This window comes from Halichoerus grypus, chromosome 13 (assembly GCF_964656455.1).
Source record: "Halichoerus grypus chromosome 13, mHalGry1.hap1.1, whole genome shotgun sequence".
Lineage (NCBI taxonomy): Eukaryota > Metazoa > Chordata > Mammalia > Carnivora > Phocidae > Halichoerus > Halichoerus grypus.
The window spans coordinates 55625584-55647097 of NC_135724.1; the positions used below are offsets into that span (position 1 = coordinate 55625584).

The 21514-nt window shown below is 39.4% G+C and overlaps 1 protein-coding gene across 1 annotated transcript in view; it reads left to right on the forward strand.

Annotated features, from left to right (window-relative positions):
- ARHGAP28 (Rho GTPase activating protein 28) overlaps window positions 1-21514 on the forward strand; it is a 219545-nt gene that overhangs the window by 124820 nt on the left and 73211 nt on the right. The window contains exon 4 of the mRNA XM_078060582.1: window positions 13369-13461. Within this exon, the coding sequence (XP_077916708.1) occupies window positions 13369-13461 (93 nt within the window). The remainder of the gene's footprint in view (window positions 1-13368; window positions 13462-21514) is intronic.

Consider the following 21514-nt stretch of genomic DNA (forward strand, 5'->3'; position numbering starts at 1 on the left):
ATATGGATATAAGAAAATGTCAGACCCAGAATTCAGAATAACAATTATAAAGTTACTAGCTAGGCTTGAAAAAAGCATAAAAGACACTAGAGAATCTCTTAGTGCAGAAATAAAATCTAATCAGGCCAATATTAAAAATGCTTTAACTGAGGGCGCCTGGGTGGCTCAGTTGGTTAAGCGACTGCCTTCGGCTCAGGTCATGATCCTGGAGTCCCTGGATCGAGTCCCGCATCGGGCTCCCTGCTCAGCAAGGAGCCTGCTTCTCCCTCTGACCCTCTCCCCTCTCATGTGCTCTCTCTGTCTCAAATAAATAAATAAAATCTTTAAAAAAATAAAAAAATAAATGCTTTAACTGAGATGCACTCTGAAATGGATGTTTTAATAGCTAGGGTAACTGAGGCAGATGAGAGAGTCAGTGACATAGAAAACAAAATGATGGAAAGGAAGGAAACTGAGGAAAAGAGAGAAAAACAACTAACGGACCATGAGGGGAGGCTTCGAGAAATTAGTGATACCATAAAGCAAAACAGTATTAGAATTATTGGGGTCACAGAGGAAGAAGAAAGGGGGGGACAGAAGGTATATTTGAGCAAATCATAGCTGAGAACTTCCCTAATCTTGGGAAGATTATTCAAGGTATTCAAGTCCAAGAGGCACAGAGAATCCCCCCTCAAAATCAATAATAGGTCAATACCCCGACATATATAATAGTGAAGCTTGCAAATTTCAGAGATAAAGAGAAAATCCTGAGAGCAGCTCGAGACAAGAGGTCCTTAACATACAAGGGTAGGAACACTAGAAAGGCAGCAGACCTATCCACAGAGACCAGGCAGGCCAGAAAGGGCTGGCATGATATATTCAGGGTACTAAATTTAAAAAAACATGCAGGCAAGAATACTTTATCCAGCAAAGATGTCATTCAGAATGGAAGGAAAGATAAAGAGCTTCCAGGACAAATAGAAACTAAAAAAGGGCCTCTGGGTGGCTCAGTCAGTTAAGCATCTGCCTTTGGCTAAGGTCATGATCCCAGGGTCCTGGGATCGAGCCCCGCATCAGGCTCCTTGCTCAGTGGGGAGTCTGCTTCTCCCTCCCCCTCTGCCTGCCACTCCCCCTGCTTGTGCATGCTCTCTCTCTGTCAAATAAATAAATAAAATCTTAAAAAATACAAAAACCAGCAACCAAAAGAATTTGTAAGCTCTTAAACCAGCCCTGCAAGAAATATTAAAGGGGATCCTGTAAGCAAAGAGTGAGTCCAAAAGTAACAGACCAAAAGAACCAGAGTCTACAGAAACAGGGACTTTACAGGTAATAAAATGGCACTGAATCCGTATCTTGTCAGTAGTTACTCTGAATGTAAATGGGCTAAATGCGCCAATGAAAACCTCTGAAAGGGTATCAGATTGGATAAAAAAGGAAGACCCATCAATATACTGTCTATAAGAGACTCTTTTTAGACCCAAAGGCACCTCCAGATTGAAAGTGAGGGAGTGGAGAACCATTTATCATGCTAATGGACACAAAAGAAAGTTTGGGGGCGCCTGGGTGGCTCAGTCAGTTAAGCGCTGCCTTCAGCTCAGGTCATGATCCCAGGGTCCTAAGAACGAGCCGCACATCTGGCTCTCTGCTCAGCGGGGAGCCTGCTTTTCCCTCTCCCTCTGCCTGCTTGCTCTCTCTTTCTCTGTCTCTTTTTGGAAGAAATGGATGCATTCCTAGAAACATTTAAACTACCAAAACTGAAATAGGAAGAAATAGAAAATCTGTGGCAAGTGCCAGACTTCAAGCTCTATTACAAAGCTGTAATCATCAAGACAGTATGGTACTGGCACAAAAACAGACACATAGATCAATGAACAGAATAGAGAACCAAGAAAAGGACACTCACCTCTATGGTCAACTAATCTTCGACAAAGCAGGAAAGAATATCCAATGGAAAAAAGACAGTCTCTTCAACAAATGGTCTTGGATAAATTGGACAGCCACGTGCAGAAGAATGAAACTGGACCATTTTCTTACACCATACATAAAAATAGACTCAAAATGGATGAAAGACCTAAATGTGAGACAGGAATCCATCAAAATCCTAGAGGAGAACACAGGCAGCTACCTCCTTGACCTCAGCCACGGCAACTTCTTGCAAGACCCATTTCCAAAGGCAAGGGAAACAAAAGCAAAAATGAACTATTGGGACTTCATCAAGATAAAAAGCTTCTGCACAGCAAAGGAAGCAGTTGACAAAACTAAAAGGCAGCCTATGGAATGGGAGAAGATATTTGCAAATGACATATAAGATAAAGGGCTAGTATCCCAAGATCTATAAGGAACTTATCAGACTCAACACCCAAAGAACAAATAATCCAATCAAGAATTGGGCAGAAGACATGAACAGACATTTCTGGAAAGAAGACATCCAAATGGCCCACAGACACATGAAAGAATGCTCCACATCACGTGGCATCAGGGAAATACAAATCAAAACCACAACGAATACCACCTCACACCAGTCAGAATGGCTAAAATTAGTAAGTCAGGAAATAACAAATGTTGGCGAGGATGTGGAGAAAGGGGAACCCTCTTACACTGTTGGTGGTAATGCAAGCAGGTGTAGCCACTCTGGAAAACAGTATGGAAGTTCATCAAGAAGTTAAAAAATAAAGCTACCATATGACTCAGCAATTGCACTACTAGGTATTTACTCCAAATATATAAATGTAGTGATCCGAAGGGGCACCTGCACCCCAATGTTTATAACAGCATTGTCCACAATAGCCAAACTGTGGAAAGAGCCAAGATGTCCATTGACAGATGAATGGATAAAGAAGATGTGGTATATATATACAATGGAATATTACTCAGCCATCAGACAGAATGAATACTTACCATTTACATCGACGTGGATGGTATGCTGAGTGAAAGAAGTCAATCAGAGAAAGACAATTATATGGTTTCACTCACATGTGGAATATAAGAAACAGCGTAGAGGATCATAGGGGAAGCGTGGGAAAACTGAATGGGAAGTCATCAGAGGGGAAAAAAACATGAGAGCCTCTTAACTATAGGGAACAGACTGAGGGTTGGTGGAGGGGAGGTGGACAGGGAGACGGGGCAACTGGGTGATGGGCTTTAAGGAGGGTCGTGATGTGATGAGCACTGGGTGTTATATGCAACTGATGTAATATTTAACTCTATATCTGAAACTAATGATATACTATATGTTAGTTAATTGAATTTAAATTTAGTAAAATAAATGGTATATATACCATGTATCAGGCCTGATAAACATCTTCACAGATTTTCTTCCTAAAAAGTTCAGCATCTGTTTCTGCAAGTGGACTTGGAAGTTTCTTAAAAACATACCTAAACTTTTTAAGTTTCCTATCTGAATTTGACAGCATAAATACCAATTCCTCTCTCCCTCCTCCTCTTGCCCAAAGTACCTGTCTGTCCTGGTCTGTCTCTTTGTTTGCCTCTGTCCTTCTTCACTTCCTCCTTCCTTCTGTGTGTGTGTGTGTGTGTGTGTGTGTTTCTCTGTCTCCCCCATCCTCCATCATCTCCTACTCTTTCTTTCTTTCTTTGTCATCATTTACATAGAATAATAGAACCATCACTCTAAAGTCTCCATTTCCCTTTCTTAATGAAGATTTAACATCATGAGTTTCATGAGGTAAGTTTGCATTAATCTTAGACATATGAATCTGATCCAGTGTACTTACCTAGTAAAGATATAAATTCAGTAATTTAAAAGAGAGGTAGATTATGTTAGTCTTTTCTTAATTTTTTTGCACATTGAATCCCATGCTTAGAATAATTTTCCTCCAGAATTTTGGAGATACTTGTCCATTGTCTTCTCTTGTGCACTGTTGGCTGTGGGGAAGCACAGTGTCTCTACTGACCTCATTCCTTTATATGCCAATGTGGAAGTCTTTTGAACCTTATGTTTATTGTTGGAACCTTGCATTTTTACCAGTTTTACCTTTTTACAACCTCCATCCTAGTCCCTGCTATGTGAGTTCTTTCAGTATGAGTGCTCAGTCATTCTTTAGTTCTATATATTGTCTTCTAACATTTAAAACCAGTACTTACTCCCTTCTTTTTCTTCATCTCCTTCTGGAACTCCTGTTAGATGACTGTTGCATTGTTTGGATTGAATCTCAGTGTCTCTTAAATGTTCTCTTGTTTTCCAAACTTTATTTGTGTGCATGTTTGTTCTGCATTCTTGCCTATCCCTTCAACTTCTTTTTTTTTTATAACAATAATTTGGTCATGGTGGTATCGATATTTTAGCCTTTCGTTAATTTTAAGAAAAAATTTTAAAGATTTTATTTATTTGAGAGAGAGAGAGAATGAGAGCAGGGAGGAGAGGGAGAAGCAGGCTCCCCATTGAGCAGGGAGCCTGACACAGGACTCGATCCTAGGACCCTGGGATCATGATCTGAGCCGAAGGCAGATGCTTAACCAACTGAGCCACCCAGGCACCCTAATTTTAAGAAATTTAACAGTCACATTGTTAATTTCCTGAAGCCTCTCCTTTCCCCTGACTTCCTCTGTATCTTAGCGATCTGCTCTTTTTTCACACTCTTGAAGGTACTAAATTAAACCTTAAATTCCAAGGTGGTCTTCTTTTCCTTGAATTACTATTTTCTTCAGGGTCCTCTGTTTATTTTTGGCATCATTACATTACTGTTCAGTTCATTTTGATCTTTGGGTGTTGATTCCTGTTCATTAATGGAGGACTAGGTTGATTGATTGATTGATTGATGAATATAGGTAAAGACTGTATATTTCCTTTGCAGTTATGTAGACTTAGTTTCTCGCCAAAACTCTCATAGTGGATGCGGTCTGGGCCTGTGTGAGTGGTAAAGTGTGTCAGCTGTCACACTTCACTTTAAGACAAACAAATATGGTATCAATTCCAAAGTAATGATAATCCTAAAGAATTGTAATTTATTTGCTTTTCAGGCAAACCTAACTTCCCTTTTTATACTTCTGTCTATATTCTTTTAGAAGGCTCCAACGAAGGGCAATTTTCTTTTCTTTTCTTTTCTTTTTTAAAGATTTTTTAAACTTAGTTGACACAGAGAGACACAGCAAGAGAGGGAACACAAGTGGGTCGGGGGGGTGGTGGGAGAGGGAGACGCAGGCTTCCCGCGGAGCAGGGAGCCCGATGTGGGTCTCGATCTCAGGACCCTGGGATCATGACCTGAGCCGAAGGCAGACGCTTAACGACTAAGCCACCCAGGTGCCCCACGATTTTATTTTCTGTCCAGGACCACTACACCAGGACAAACTCCTCCTGACCCCAAGGCAGGTGCTCATTTTGTCACCAAGAGGACACTTGCTGGGTTTTATTCTGGAATCTCATTGAGCTGCTGCCTGCTGTTCAGTGTTAGAGGGAGGGATGGTTTCCTGGCCTCTTTGTTCAGTAAAAACATTCTTAGGTTACTTTGGCCATTGTCTTCTGAATTGGGGATGCCTTATTATTGCTTTTATTCTTGTGCTGGATATGTGCTTTTTCTAGATCAGCATTTATCTTCTACACATTTTTCTTTGTATCTTTTTTCAGGTTGAGGTTTTCCTCTGCCCTTATCAAACCATTCTTGCTTGCTTTTTATCTTCCAGGAATATCCAACAATTTCCCTTCTGTTAATGGAAATGTTTAGTGATTTCTAGATCTACTCTTTGAAAACGGTATCTCTTTTGACACTTTGAGTGATTTGCGGAGGGAGGAGAAAGTGGTATGTGCATTTTGCTATCTTGATCCAATTTTCCTATGCTGATTCTTCAGTAGTATTTATTTGTTTCTTCCAAAAACTGTGTTTTTCCTTATTATTATAAAAATAGTACATAATCTTTACTAGAAACTTAGAAAATATGGACAAGCAAGGTAAAAAATGACTGCGTCTATAGGCCCAAATAAAATTTTATGATTTAGTTAAATATCCAATAAATATAATTTTCAGTGGAATCCTAGCCATAAAGGAATAGAATATTTAACCCTTGTGTTAGTAGAGCTATTATACACTAAATCACAAATACTAAATCAACCTCTGGATACATAATACAAAGTCTTCAGTATTATTCATCATGAGCAGAATTTCAGTGCCCAAATATATTTGTTTCTAATATTTGGAAGATGTGAATCAAATGTTTCTTTCAGTAACACATTTAATTGAGCAAAATAGTCAGTCTTATTTCCAATTTCATAATTGATAAATAAGTAGTCAAAGATGGGACCAGCATAACTAACTGCATAAATGTAGTCATGCACCCTGAATTAATTAATTAATTAATTAGAGAATGCACGTGCTTGTACTAGCAGGGGAGGGAGGGGCAGAGAGAGAGGGAGAGAGTTTTTTTTTATTAGTTTCATAGGTAAAATTTGGTGATACATCAGTTGCATATAATACCCAGTACTCATTACATCAAGTGCCCTCCTCAATGCCCCTCACCCAATTATCCCTTCTCCCTCCCATCCCCCCACCCATAACCTCTCCTCCAGCAACCCGAGAGAGAGAGAATCTTAAGCAGACTCCAAGCCCAGTGCAGAAACCAATGTGGGGCTTGATGTCATGCCCCTGAGATCATGACCTGAGCCAAAATCAAGAGTTGGATGCTCAACTGACTGAGCCACCCAGGAGCCCCTCATGTACCCTCTTTTAAAAAACATGATTATGGGGTGCCTGGGTGGCTCAGTCGTTAAGTGTCTGCCTTCTGCTCATGTCATGATCCTGGGGTCCTGGGATCGAGTCCCACCTTGGGCTCCCTGCTCAGTGGGAAGCCTACTTCTCCCTCTGCTGCTCCCCCTGCTTGTGTTCCCTCTCTTGCTGTCTCTCTCTGTCAAATAAAAAAAAAAAAAATCTTTAAAAAACGTGATTATACACAAACAATGAATCATGGAACACTACATCAAAAACTAATGATGTACTGTATGGTGACTCACATAACATAAAAAAAATATTAAAAAAAAAGCATGATTATATTACCTATATACACATTTCAGTGCATGTAACAGAAAATCCACGAAATCATGAGTTATACAAATATGGATTTTTTTTCTCTCTCTTTAGGAAGAAGGTGAAGGTAGGTGTTCCTTTGCTTCAGCATGGATCTATCTACCTTCTGTCTTTCTATTTTGTCATTCAAATGCAGCCTTCATTCTTTGCTTATAAGTTGGCTGAGCCACCCCTAGCACTATATTCATGTTCGTGGCCATTCCTGGCCATTCCTGGAACTTGTACCAGCTTACTCTATCTTTCTGACCTTAGTTTCTTAGAAATCTTACTCTGTAGAGTTCCAGTTACCTTTCATTGCGCAGAAATGTATGTGATCATCCTTAGCTGCAAGAGAGCCTAAGAAATCGTTTTTTTTTTAGTTGGACACAAAAGTCCCTGAGGAAAAAAAAAATTAGGATTCTTTTAAGGAAGACTGGTGATTGGGTTTGGGGTAAACAGTTAACAGTATTCTCCAGAGAGACCAGTGTCTGTCACCATGCCCTGAATGTAGTGGGCTCTCAGTATTGGCAGATGAATGGCTACATGGCAGTGATTGGTGCGCAGCAGTCAGATCTATGGATCTCTCCACAAATCTGTGTCAATGTACACGTATGTGCAGAACAGATAATTGAATGCACAATTACCCTGCAGAGAATATGCCTTGAATAAACATGCACTTTCATTTTTCTCAATAGCCAGATGATTTTTATGGTATCCCAGCTCCTCTTTTGGATGTGACCCTGGATGAAGAAGGGATATCAGCCATTCCTTGCGGAAATGGTCAACTGGTAAGGTAAAGCAAGGGGACTTAAGAGTAAGGAGGCTAGGAAAAGTATTTCAAGGCAGTCAGGAAAACTTGAGCAAGATGCCTACTTGCCTTGTAAGAAAGAAGGAAACAGAGACTCTTAAACTCAGGAATGAATAATTAACTAGTTAAATCCACAAGTAATTACGTGGCTTGTCTGCACTTACAGCAACAAAACCACAGCTGCAGTTCCAGCCCAGCCAGAAGTCAAGATGTTGGGGACGTCATCAGCTAAACTTTTGTTCTTTCTGCTGAACACGTAATGGAAAGTCTTATGCTACTCTCCATGTATCTTTCAATATTGATTTAATTCTCAATATAAGAAATACTTTGACATTTCAGTTTTTTTCTCTATGTAAATATTTTATGGGAGGCAGCACTGTAGCATCTTAAATGTATAACAGTAAGTGGGGAAAAGTACACTATCTAGCGCAGGAGGTAAACACATTTCATTAGAGCCCACCTTGTCTATTTTATTTTATTTTTTTTTATTTTATTTTATTTTTTTTAAAGATTTTATTTATTTATTTGAGAGAGAGAGAATGAGAGAGAACACATGAGAGGGGGGAGGGTCAGAGGGAGAAGCAGACTCCCTGCCGAGCAGGGAGCCCCATGAGGGACTCGATCCAGGGACTCCAGGATCATGACCTGAGCCGAAGGCAGTCGCTTAACCAACTGAGCCACCCAGGCGCCCCCACCTTGTCTATTTTAGTTCAAAGATTCAAAGAGTGCTCATCTGAGTTCATAACTGCTAATGACATGATCTCAGTAGAAGGTTTTTTTGTGTGTGTGTGAGATGAATCTCATGCCATGATCTATACCACTTGGCATAAGGCCTGGGTCCTCTTACTGAAGTGATGCACCCGGAGTAGAGACATGGAAGGACATGGGTTTACTGACATCTGCCTCCACTTGGACTCATGGCAGCAGAAAATTTACTGTGAGAGACTTTCCTCTGTTAAGACTCATATGTTACCTTCTCTTGAGCTCTACTTTTTTTCTTCCTGGCAGAGGAAAAGGGATTCTTTAGATGTTCTAAGAGTAACCCTTGTACCATCCTTGATCTGATCAATACTGATGATGATGATCTTTAGTTTCTATACAGCTTATTTTCATCTTACACATATTTTATGTGGGACATTCTGTCTGGATCTTAAAAAATTGTCCCAATACAGGCTAGCTGTTGGTTCCTTCCAAATTCTGCTTAAGGATTTGGATGTGTCCAGTTTGTGTTCTGGCTGCTCTTCTGTTGCCTGAGGGGTATGTCAAGTTCTGGAGGTGGAGTGTGGTCACCTGGGGCTGTGAGCAATCCTATATTGCAAATTTGTCACTAGTTTTGTTTTTTTTTTTCTAATTTCATTATTTTCTCATAAGAGTATTAATTCCATTTAGTTAGAAGTCTTTACTTTTTCTGTTGAGTTGGCAGGAAGTGTCCTCAAGTTTTAGATTGTTCCTGCATCGTAGGGAGTCTTACACACCTTACTTCCAACCAGGACTCTTGATCCAGGTTGTGATTCCTCTCTGTCTGCCCTTTATTCCTTCAGACCAGCCAGAGGAGGCACATGCAGAGTAGATACTAGTGTTTTCAAATAGTGGATTTCTGTCAGCTTTTATCCTAGCTGACTCTGTCTACAATTTTGATCGCCTCCTCTTCATCCTGTGGGTGAGGGAGGGATTCCCACCCTAGGGTTACGGGGGTGACTTGACATTCAGCAACAGACAGACAAGAGCAACAGCAATTTATTATCACATGTTCTCACAGCCTGGGGGAGGAGGACACCACACAGAGCCACATGTGGGGTGCACTTGGGAACAGAGTGAATAACCAGGGGTGGTAGGAGGCGGGCTTTGTGTAGTATCAAGAGAGTGAGGTGCCCCTTGGTTCCCATGGGAGGATGTGATTGGCTTGTTTGAATAATTCCACCGGCTGACAAGGAACTGAAACCCATTACTCAAGGATAAGCAGGAATTGTGTCTGGTCCCCTGGATAAGGAGCATTGTTTGTCTAGGGGACCTTATATGAGGGACAGAGTAGGAGGGGAGCTTGTAGTTAGAGTGCTTATGGTCCTTCCGCTTTTACCAGATGTCAAGGCGGCACGGAAGAGTGAACTTTATTTGAAGTCTTATATACCACACCCAACACAGCCACCCTGGCCATGGACTCTCATGATTAGTCTAGGTATCTTTTGTTTCTTTTCCCTTTTATCACTGTTTCATGTATTTCAATTCCTTGAAGGTCTTATCACCTTTTAAAGGTGAATTAGAGGGGCAAGTGTGGTGCCAAACACATGAAGAAATCTTACAGTGAGATGGAAGAGGACATAAAGTTTTGTTCCAGTCCTACCCCTGAACTACTGACCAGTTTCTAGAATGAGAAAGCGAGTACTGTTCTTTCTCCCAGGAAGATGGTGAAGGCTAACATAGCCGAGTAACTACAGAGAATAGTACAAATATTAATTTGCATAATCGTATGTATTACAAAATGTTACATCTTCTTAGCAGATTGCACCTTTTATCCTTTGAGCAAATCTGGCAAGAAGTATCTGTGGATACTAAATTTTCATACCCAAAAAGCATAAATCCTAAATTGGTGAGTATCAAAGTGATAGGCCCTATATTAATTTTTTTCAGAAATTTGTAAATATTAATCTGTTTGCTTTTTCATATAGTGTTAATGTTGAGAAGTCTGATGTCTCTCTAAATCTTATTCCTTTGTTTCCTCTCATTTTTATATTTCTGGAAGCCTTTTACATTTATCTTTAGTGTAGGAGACCTGAACTGTTATCAGGATATGACATCTTTTTTTAAATTTATTTTTTATTTTTATTTTTTTTAAAGATTTATTTGAGAGAGAGAGAGCTCATGTCCATGTGTTTGGCGGGGGGGTTGTGGGGGGTTGCCAAAGGGAGAGAGAAACCTAAGCAGACTCCGGGCTGAGCCTGGAGCCTCACGCAGGGCTCAGTCTCATGACCCTGAGATCACGACCCGAGCAGAAATCAAGAGCTGGATGCTCAACTGACTGCACCACCCAGGTGCCCCTGACATCTTTTTTAAAAATCATCATCAACACTTAGCTTTTTGTTGCTGAAAAATGTTCCTTTTCTTTCAGTTCTGGCCATTCTCTTTCCATTATTTCTTTAATTACTTTATTTTTCCATTTTCCTATTCTTCCTTTCATTGCCTGCGTGTTAAACTCACATAGTTCTTAAATTGTATGTTATATTTCCTTATCTTTTTTCCTATTTGTTCTGTATGCTAGTAGATTTTGTCTATATCATTTTGGAGATTCCTAATTCTCATTTTTGCCATGAGTGGTTATAATTGAGCCTCTACTGATTTTTTAATTCAGTAGTCATACTGTTAATTGACAGGAACTCCTTTTTCACTGACTTCCACTTTATTGTGATATTCCTGATTTATGGTTGTAAAATCTTCTCAAATCTCTCTGAAATCAAGTTATTTTAAGCTTTTTTCCTTCCCTCAATTCTTTTTCCCAGAATGTTTATCACTGTACTTTTTTAGAATGTTGATTTTTCGCCATGAGTGACTTATTCATTACATTAATTTTCTCCAATGTCTGATGGTCCTTGGTGATTGATTTATATTTATTAATGGATTAGATTGACCAGTTAGTGACTTAGGGTGTGTTATTGCTGATAATTTCCCAAAGGATTCTTTATGGAATGAGGGGGCTGATTTTGGATACTGTGTAAGTCAGTAAGGTATGTGAATGGAAGTTAGTTTAACTGTACATATGGGTGAGTATCCACGCTCATGTGCACATGTGTGTGCACACACATGCACACACCAAAGGGAGAGTGGTGAATGGCTTCATTTCTTGCTATCCAAGACAAAAACTGATGTTTTCCTTTTATTCTCCCTTCCATGACTTTCATGGAGATCCAGAGTTACCTGATACTGAGATGTGTTTTGTTCTCAACCCTGGACAACTTCCCAAGGCAGGCGGTTCACTTCAGCCAGAGTGCTTTTCTTGGGTCCATAGGTAGCTGCTGCCTGCTGTTCGGTGTAAAGGGAGCCTCTGGGAGGTCTGTCTGGCCCTTCCATTGAGGATACACTTTATGATAAATTATTTGTGGCCATTGAGCTAAGGCCCCTTCCTGCCCTTTGTAATTTTCACACTGAGCTTACTTGATTGTTTGTATGTTTGCTTTTTGTAGATTTATCCTTTCCTTGCCAGCAAAGTTGTTTTATGCTGTTCTTAAGCTAAGTTCTGTACAATTATGAAATACATTGTTTACATTTTATTTCCCAGGAATTTCTAACAATTTCTCATTGTTATTAGGACACCTTGTTGGTTTCCAGTGCCATTTGGAGCTGTTCTTATAACAATACATACCTTTCTCAAATTCGGAGTGATTGTGAGCAGTGTGCTCTCAGTCCTCTGCCCTGACCTGGTTTCTTGTACTGCCTCTTTAGCATTGTTTCTGCTTCAAAACAGATGTCTGTTTTTCTTAATATAATGCATACACATTGGGGGAAAGTTAGAAAATATGGAAAAGCAAGATGAAAAACAACAGTTTCTGAAGTCTCATGTAGCAGTTTATGGTTTCATTGATATCCAGTATGTTTAATTTGGCAAAATGTTGCTTCAGTCATGGAATAGAATAATTGCATCTTATTTTGGGGAATGCCAGTATATCATTAATGCTGCTAAAAATTACTTAGAGCGTATGCACAAGACCTACAGTGCCATCTATCACAATCAGAATAGTCTCCAAACACACTTGCTGCATAATGAAAATCAGAGCTTTTACAATATTCAGTGAATGGGAATGAAATTTTGGGTTCAGTCTTATGTGTTTGTGAGTTAGTCAATCTAATGTATTTCTAGTTTCTTGATTGAAAAAAACTGACCACTCTTGCTGATTTGTAAATCATTACAAAAAGTTATGAAGTCTGATTTTAAAGTGGCATAGGTTGTTTAATCAGTAAGCTTCATGACTTAGATGATTAGAGATTTATTGTCCTTATAAAATAAGAAGTCTGAGGCTGGTGTGGCTGATATCCCTAGCATGGATCTACCAACTTTTTCATCTTTCCAGTCTGCTCCACTTAGCCTGTGGGCTAATATTTAATGCTTATCAAGTATCTCGGCATCACAGACACTGTGTCCATGTGAAGAAGCAGCAGCATCAGCAGCGGATTTTATCCACTTTAACAAGAAAGCATTAGCCTTCCTGGATGCTCTAGCAAGTAGGAGTCTACTTGTATCTCATTGGTCATAGCCATCACATGATCACACTTTAGTCTTTTTAGTTTAGACATAGCATCTTTGGAGCAGATCGTGATATTCAGAAGTTAAAGAAGAAAAGAAAAGTGGATTTTGGCAGGCAATTAACAGTGGATTTTGAGAACAACTTATGCTGTAATGCACGATCAGTATTAATTGTGGACGAATTGGTGAATGCCATTACCATTGCACAGGTAGTCATTAACTCCATTTATCACCACATGGCTATACATTTGAAGAGTCTTATATAATGTATAATTGAATAAACAGTCATATTGGGACAGATATGCCTGGATAAAAATGACTTTCATTTCTCTCATTAGCCAGGTGATACCTGTGACAACCATACTGCTCAGTTGGATGGAACCCAGGAGGAAAAAGAGCTGCCAGGAGTTATCAAAACAAGTGGTTCCTTGGTAAGTTACAGCAGGATAACCTGGGGTAGGGATGAACGAAGAAGTCATTTTTTCGGGGTGCCTGGGTGGCTCAGATGGTTAAGCGTCTGCCTTCGGCTCAGGTCATGATCCCGTGCTCCTGGGATCGAGCCCCGCGTCCGGCTTCCTGCTCTGCAGGAAGCCTGCTTCTCCGTCTCCTGCTTTCCCTGCTTGTGTTCTCTCTCTGGCTGTCTCTCTCTCCGTCAAATAAATAAAATCTTAAAAAAAAAAAAAAGTCATTTTTTCAAGACAATCAGGCAGAACTTCAGAACAGTGCACCATAATTAAGATGGCTGGATAGCTACGGCTCTCAACATACCTATCCACCTTTACTCAATTTGCAGGAAAACATTCAGCAGTAAATAAAGCCAAGTTTAATAGTTAAACCCACAAATAACTGCATGCTCTATAAAAACAGATAAATACCCAGAGAACTAATGACTGTAGGCCTTTTCTGGGGCAGATTTATTTCCTTTACATTTTTTCTTTTATTTTAAAAAATTCTCGGGCGCCTGGGTGGCTCAGCGTTAAGCGTCTGCCTTCGGCTCAGGTCATGATCCCAGGGTCCTGGGATCGAGTCCCACATCGGGCTCCCTGCTCGGTGGGAGGCCTGCTTCTCCCTCTCCCACTCCCCCTGCTTGTGTTCCTGCTCTTGCTATCTCTCTCTCTGTCAAATAAATAAAATCTTTAAAAAAAAAAATTCTTATAAGAATGTTCATTCCATCGAGTCATAGGTCCATCTCTTGGAGGAGAAGCAGGTGTCCTCAGGTTTCTATTGTTTGTCCAGTGCAAGGTGAAGATCAGGCGCCTTTCTTTTGACCATACATGTAACCCCAGGTATCCAGTGCTCCCTCCCTCCCCCGTCTCCCTGCTTGCCCCATCCCCACTTCTCCTCCCAGGTGACCCAGAGGAGGGCACAGTCAGGCAAGCCTGAGGAGGAGGATGGAGCTTATTATCTATTTCCAGCTAGGAAAGATGACTTCATTTATGGTTTAGCCCAGAGCGTTTTCTCACAGGTTTCTATGTGCACTCCTACTTTAAGTTATCTTTTCTCTCGTTTGGTGGAAGTTATGTAGTCTCTTTTCTTTTTTTATTTTTCTGTCCTCATACTCCCTCTCCTAACTTCCTCCCAGATAACAACAGGCAGAATGGTGAATCCCAGTAGGTTCCCTCCTCCCTGTTGAGATGGTGTTGGGGAGAGTCTTTGTTTGAATGTGCATATAGTGAACCCAGGTGTGGTTACTCACACTTTTGGTTGTCTTTTCTCATAATTTGGACATGATGGTTGTCTTTTTAAAAATTTTCTCCACTTACTTTCTTCATTAGTGCTGTTTTGATGGGGAGGGGGGTTGGATTATAGAAAAGAATTTATGTTATTCCTGGAATATCTCTCTCTCCAATCACCACTCATGTGAATGTTGCTGGGAATCTTTTTTCCTATTTTTAAGTTATGTTTTGTTCACCGTATTAGGTTTTAGGAAAGAGAGATTTGATCATCTGACTTAACTTTCCCATTTAATCCCAGAATATAACCCCAATTGTTTATAGAAATAATATAAATTTTTTTTGATATTAGAAATTATCCCCAGTCTGCTCCCTGCTAGTATTTAACCTTTAGTTCCCTTAACTTAAGCACACAAATCCTTTACTTCTGAAAACAAATCAACTTTCTCTTTCAAGAATATACCCTGAGCTTTCCAGTGGTAGAAGATTGTTTTTTTTTTCTCATCTTTTAAAATGGGAAAAAGATTTGAATAGATACTTCACCCAAAAAGATGTGGATGGGAAATAAACTCATGAAGGGTGCTCAGTATCACTAGTGATTATGGAAATACAAATAAAGCCACAGTGAGATACTTCCACATAACCTATGGAATGACTAAAATTAAAAAGACTGCTAAGGGTGCAGAACAGCTGATGCTCTCCTGCACTGCTGGTGGGAATGTAAAATGGTCCATCCACTTTGGAAAATAATGTGGCAGTTTCTTAAAATGTTACGCATATACCTACCACAGACCCAGCTGTTCAACTCATACATAATATATATTCATACCAAGACTGAGTCACAAATGTTTCTAGCACAATAGCCCAAATGTTTCTAGCACAATAGGCTGAGTCACAAATGTTTCTAGCACAAGAGGAACAGTTTTTACTCACAGATAAATGGATGAACAAATTCTGGCATATCCATACAACAGAATATTACTCAGCAATAAAAAGCAATGAACTATTGATATGTACAACATGGATGGATCCCAAAGTGGTTATGCCTTGTGAAAGAAGCCAGACCAAAAAGATTCAATTTATGTAAAATTATGGAAAATGTAACTAACCTATAGTAAGGGAAAGAAGATTGTGATTGCCCGGGGACCTGGGGCTGGATGAGGAGAAGAGGGAAGGAGAGGTTAACAAAGGGATATAAGAACATTTTTGTGGTGCTGGTTTTGGTCATTATCTTGACTATGGTGATGGTTTCACAGGCCTACATATTTGTCAAAACAACATCAAACTGTAGACTTTACTCTTTAAATATCTGCAGTTAATTGTATGTCATAGCTCAATAAACCCTTAAAAAAGAGTCCACATGACATCTTATGATTTTATTAATATCCAAAGTGTTTATTTTGCAATAAGCTACTTAAATAGTCTGTTTACGTATTATAGGCAGTTGACTCTTGACTCTAAATCACAAATGCCGCTGAATTTGGCATTTACAAAAGTCTTACAATGCAGTCTAACATCATAACAAACCTCTACAAATCACTTCTTGTATAGATAAGATGTGCAGTCCACAAAAATGAATTAGTCATTCAAGGTGTTAGTCTACTGAAAAAGCAAAGTAGTTGATCTAGTTTATTTCCAGTGTCTTAAGTGAAAATCAAATGGCTGCACTTGCTATTGATTCCTAATTCACTGCAGAATACAATCATAGCATCTGTTAAAAACAATGTCAGTTACATCTGTGTTTGTTTCGTGGAAAAGAAAATCTAAAGAACTTTAATTTAAAGAAGTAGGAGTTTGTTTTAATCACAAAACAAGTAACTGCTGGTGGGTAGACCATCGCTGGTACAAGTGCAATACAATGCAATGCCAGCCTTAGTATGAACTTCTACCTTTTTACTTTTATGCTGCACCATAGCATGCGGATTTAATCCTTATGCTTACAAGATGGTTAGCAAACTCTGGATACCATGTTGATGTTCCCGATAGGAACATGTGTCACCTGACTAACTGTTACTAATAGAAAACCTTAGCTGTCCTGGAAAACCTTTATGGTAGAATTTCTGTTATTGCTAATTGACTGACTTTTGCACTCGTAACATTATTTGTTTTTCTTTTCTTATTTTAGTTGCCTGAATCTCATTCCTTCATAAATGAGGTTTTTTTTTTTGTTTACCCTGCCGATTTTTGAATTTTTGAATTTTTAATTTATTTCGAATCTATTCCTGGAGTTCTGAACTTTCATGAGGATCTGCCGTTTATTTCATTCATTTTGGTCTCTGCTCGACAAGTTCTTTCCACCTGAGAACTGTTTTTTCCCCTCTAGTTTCTGGACAATGTCTTCTGTTATGTCTTAAGTCATTTTTTTCTCCCTATTTTTGTGGCCCACCCCCCACCCCCCCCCGAGCACATATTAGATGGTTGTTGCCAGGCTTAAATTGAATTTCGGTATCTTCTTCTTTTTTATTTTTTTTTTTAGAGATGGGGGAGGAGGGAAAAGGAAGGGCAAAGGGAAAGAGAAAGAGAGAGAATCTTAAGCAGGCTCCACCCCCAGTGCGGACCCTGATGCAGGGCTCCATCTCACAACCCTGAGATCATGACCTGAGCCAAAATCAAGAGTCAGACGCTTAACCAACTGAGCCACCCAGGCACCCCTGAATTTCAGTATCTTCTAAATTTCCTCTCATGTTAGTCTGTTTGCTCTGTTTCTTCATCTTTATTTTCCAGATTAGTGGTTTTTTTTCTTGGTCATGAATGTAGTTTTTTAGCTTGTCTCACTCTTTTTCTAAATTTCAGTCAACAAATTCTTATTTCTCAAGAACAACTTTTTCCCCATTATTGCAGCTGTGGGTTCTTGGTTCATAGCAGCAATAGCCCCTTAAATCACACTGAAGATAAGAATTAAATTTTTTTAAGGAATCACATTATTTTTATGTTTTTTACTGAGGTATAATTTACAAACAGTAAGTGCATGTATTTTAGGTGTGTAATTCAATTAGTTCCAACATATGTTTTTACCCATACAACCAAGTCCATCAAAACAGAACATTTCCATCACAGCAGAAATCTCTCTGAGGCCCTTCCCAGCCAGTTGTCCTCCTGCTCCTACCCAGGCAAGCCCTATGGTGATTTCTAACACCTTAGGTTGGTTTTAACTCTCATATAAATAGAACTATAAATACAAAATGCACTCTTGTATCTGCCTTTCTTTCACTTACACTAACTTTTAGATTCATCCATTTGCTGCATGTGATAGAAGTTTGGTTCTTTTATTACTAGTAGTAATCCATTACATAAATATACTACTATTGGTATATCTATTCACCTGATGATGGACATTTGGATTGTTTCCAGTTTTGAGCAGTTATGCCTAATGCCACCATGAACATTGATTTCACGTAAAGGATGTGTATTGTCATTTCTTTTGAGTAAAGGTGCAATGTAATTCAGATTTTTGGCAAACAAGCCACCCACAGGTCATCACCCATAGCTCATAAACTCAGCAAGGAATAATTTAGTAGGTAAATAAAAAATAACTAAATTCTAAAAACATCTATAGGGAGAAACAACAAAAAAACTAATTTTTGTGTATGTATCCCAAATAGAGGATGTTGTCAACTAAAGCTTGGTCCTCATGGGTGAACTCATACATAAAAATAATAGACTACCATATAAATTTTTTTTCAATATTTTCAGTATCAACTTAGATATAAATATTTAGGTTTTTTTCCAGTTATTTTTCAAATATAAACATCTTGTGTGGAGAAATGTCAGCTTTTGGAATGTGTAATAATAAGTGACACAAACAGTGAAGTGTCTCCCTGAGTGTGAGAACCATCTGGTCAGGGAAGGGTACATCTCCCGTTGAGTGACAGCAAGTGTTTCAGGTTTTAGGTTTCGCCTCCAGTGCAGAGAGAGCTTCTGACCGGGACTATGGATCCAGGGCGTTTTTCCCTTTCCAGCTCCCCAGTCCCTCCCTTGTATTGATGTCCATTGAGAATACTGTCACAGCAAGAGGGTGAGATGATCCACCAGATGCTCCATCCAAGGAAGCATAGGGTAGAAAGTGTTCTACAAGGTGGAAGGTACCAGCACACTCTTAGGTGGAATTATACAGCTCTGTGGGCCCCTGAAGTTCTCTGTAGAATCATAGCACAGACTTTATTAATTTTTAATTGATGAGAAAATTGCTGTATATTTCCTCTGCACTTGAGTAGATCAATTTTCCCAAAGGCTGAAATTATTGATTGTGTGTTCTTGGAAGTGGGGTGTACTTAACTTTGAAGTGTGTAGAGGAGGCAGGTAGGTTAGTAAACATTATCCACAGATGCCAAACCAATGACAGGGATGAAAAACCTAATTTATTACTTCCAGGCAAAACTGATTTCTTTCAGGCTCCCCTCCATGTCTTTTGTTAGGCCTCCTGATTTCCTTCTCTCTTAGACCCGTATACTCATGCTAGGATCCCACCCTCCAAGGCAGTTAGTTCATTTTATTTAGACTACATATTGGGGGATTTTCCTGCATTATATTTAGGGGTTGTCTATATATTTAAGAGGTTGGTCTACTTGGCTTCTATTTTGCAAACATTTTTAACTATTTACCCGGGACCCTTTCGTACTCCTTGTACAATTCTATTTGTTTTTTCCTCCCTCTCTAGAAATTTTCTTTTATGCTACTCTTAGGTAGAGGTTTTTATTTTACCAAACCAATTCTATCTGCTTTTCATCTAGAAATTTCTGAGTTGGTCCACTAGGGAATTCTTTTTTTTTTTTTAATTTTATTATGTTATGTTAGTCACCATACAATACATCATTGGTTTTTGATGTGGTGATCCACGATCCATTGTTTTTGTATAACACCCAGTGCTCCATGCAGTACGTGCCCTCCTTAATACCCATCACCGGGCTAACCAATCTCCCCTCCCCCCTCCCCTCTAAAACCCTGTTTGTTTCTCAGAGTCCATAGTCTCTCATGGTTCATCTCTCCCTCCAATTCCCCCCGCCCATTTTTCCCTTCCTTCTCCTAATGTCCTCCATGCTATTCCTTATGTTCCACAAATAAGTGAAACCATATGATAATTGACTTTCTCTGCTTGGCTTATTTCACTTAGCATAATCTCCTCCAGTCCCATCCGTGTTGATGTAAAAGTTGGGTATTCATCCTTTCTGATGGCTGAGTAATATTCCATTGCATATGTGGACCACATCTTCTTTATCCATTCATCTGTTGAAGGGCATCTCGGCTCTTTCCACAGTTTGGCTATTGCGGACATTGCTGCTATGAACAGTGGGGTGCATATGGCCCTTCTTTTCACTACATCTGTGTCTTTGGGGTAAATACCTAGTAGTGCAATTGCTGGGTCATAGGGTAGCTCTATTTTTAAATTTTTGAGGAACCTCCACACTGTTTTCCAAAGTGGCTGTACCAACTTGCATTCCCACCAACAGTGTAAGAGGGTTCCTCTTTCTCCACAACCTCTCCAACATTTGTTGTTTCTTTCCCTGTCCATTTTGGCCATTCTAACTGGTGTAAGGTGGTATCTCAATGTGGTTTTGATTTGGATTTCCCTGATGGCTAATGATGATGAACATTTTTTCATGTGTCTGTTAGCCATTTGTATGTCTTCTTCAGAGAAGTGTCTTTTCATATCTTCTGCCCACTTTTTGACTTGATTATTTGTTTGTTGGGTGTTGAGTTTGAGAAGTTCTTTATAGATCTTGGATACCAGCCCTTTATCTGTAGTGTCATTTGCAAATATCTTCTCCCATTCTGTGGTTTGCCTCTTTGTTTTGTTGACTGTTTCCTTTGCTGTGCAGAAACTTTTTATCTTGATGAAGTCCCAAAAGTTCATTTTTGCTTTTGTTTCACTAGCTTTTGGAGAAGTATCTTGAAAGAAGCTGCTGTGGGCGATGTCAAAGAGGTTACTGCCTATGTTCTCTTCTAGGATTTTGATGGATTCCTGTCTCACATTGAGGTCTTTCATCGACTTTGAGTTTATCTTTGTGAGTGGTGTTAGAGAATGGTCGAGTTTCATTCTTCTGCATGTGGCTGTCCAATTTTCCCAGCACCATTTATTGAAGAGACTGTCTTTTTGCCATTGCATGTTTTTTCCTGCTTTGTCAAAGATTATTTGACCATAGAGTTGAGGGTCCATATCTGGGTTCTCTGTTCTGTTCCATTGCTCTGTATGTCTGTTTTTGTGCCAGTACCATGCTGTCTTGGTGATCACAGCTTTGTAATATAGCTTGAAATTGGGCAACGTGATGCCCCCACATGATGCCCCCAGCTTTGTTTTTCTTTTTCAACATTTCCTTGGCGATTCGGGGTCTTTTCTGATTCCATGCAAATTTTAGGATTGTTTGTTCCAGCACTTTGAAAAATGTCATTGGAATTTTGATCGGGATGGCACTGAAGGTATAGATTGCTCTGGGTAGCATAGACATTTTAACAATGTTTATTCTTCCAATCCATGAGCATGGAATATTTTTCCATCTTTTTGTGTCTTCTTCAATTTCTTTCATGAGTGTTTTGTAGTTCCTAGGGTATAGATCCTTGACCTCTTTGGTTAGGTTTATTCCGAGGTATCTTATTGTTTTTGGTGCTATTGTAAATGGAATCGTTTCTCTAGTTTCTCTTTCTACAGTTGTGTTGTTAGTGTATAAGAAAGCAACTGGTTTCTTTGCATTGATTTTATATCCTGCCACATTACTGAATTGCTGGATGAGTTCTAGTAATTCAGGGGTGGAGCCTTTTGGGTTTTCCACATAAAGTATCATGTCGTCTGCGAAAAGAGAGAGTTTGACGTCTTCTT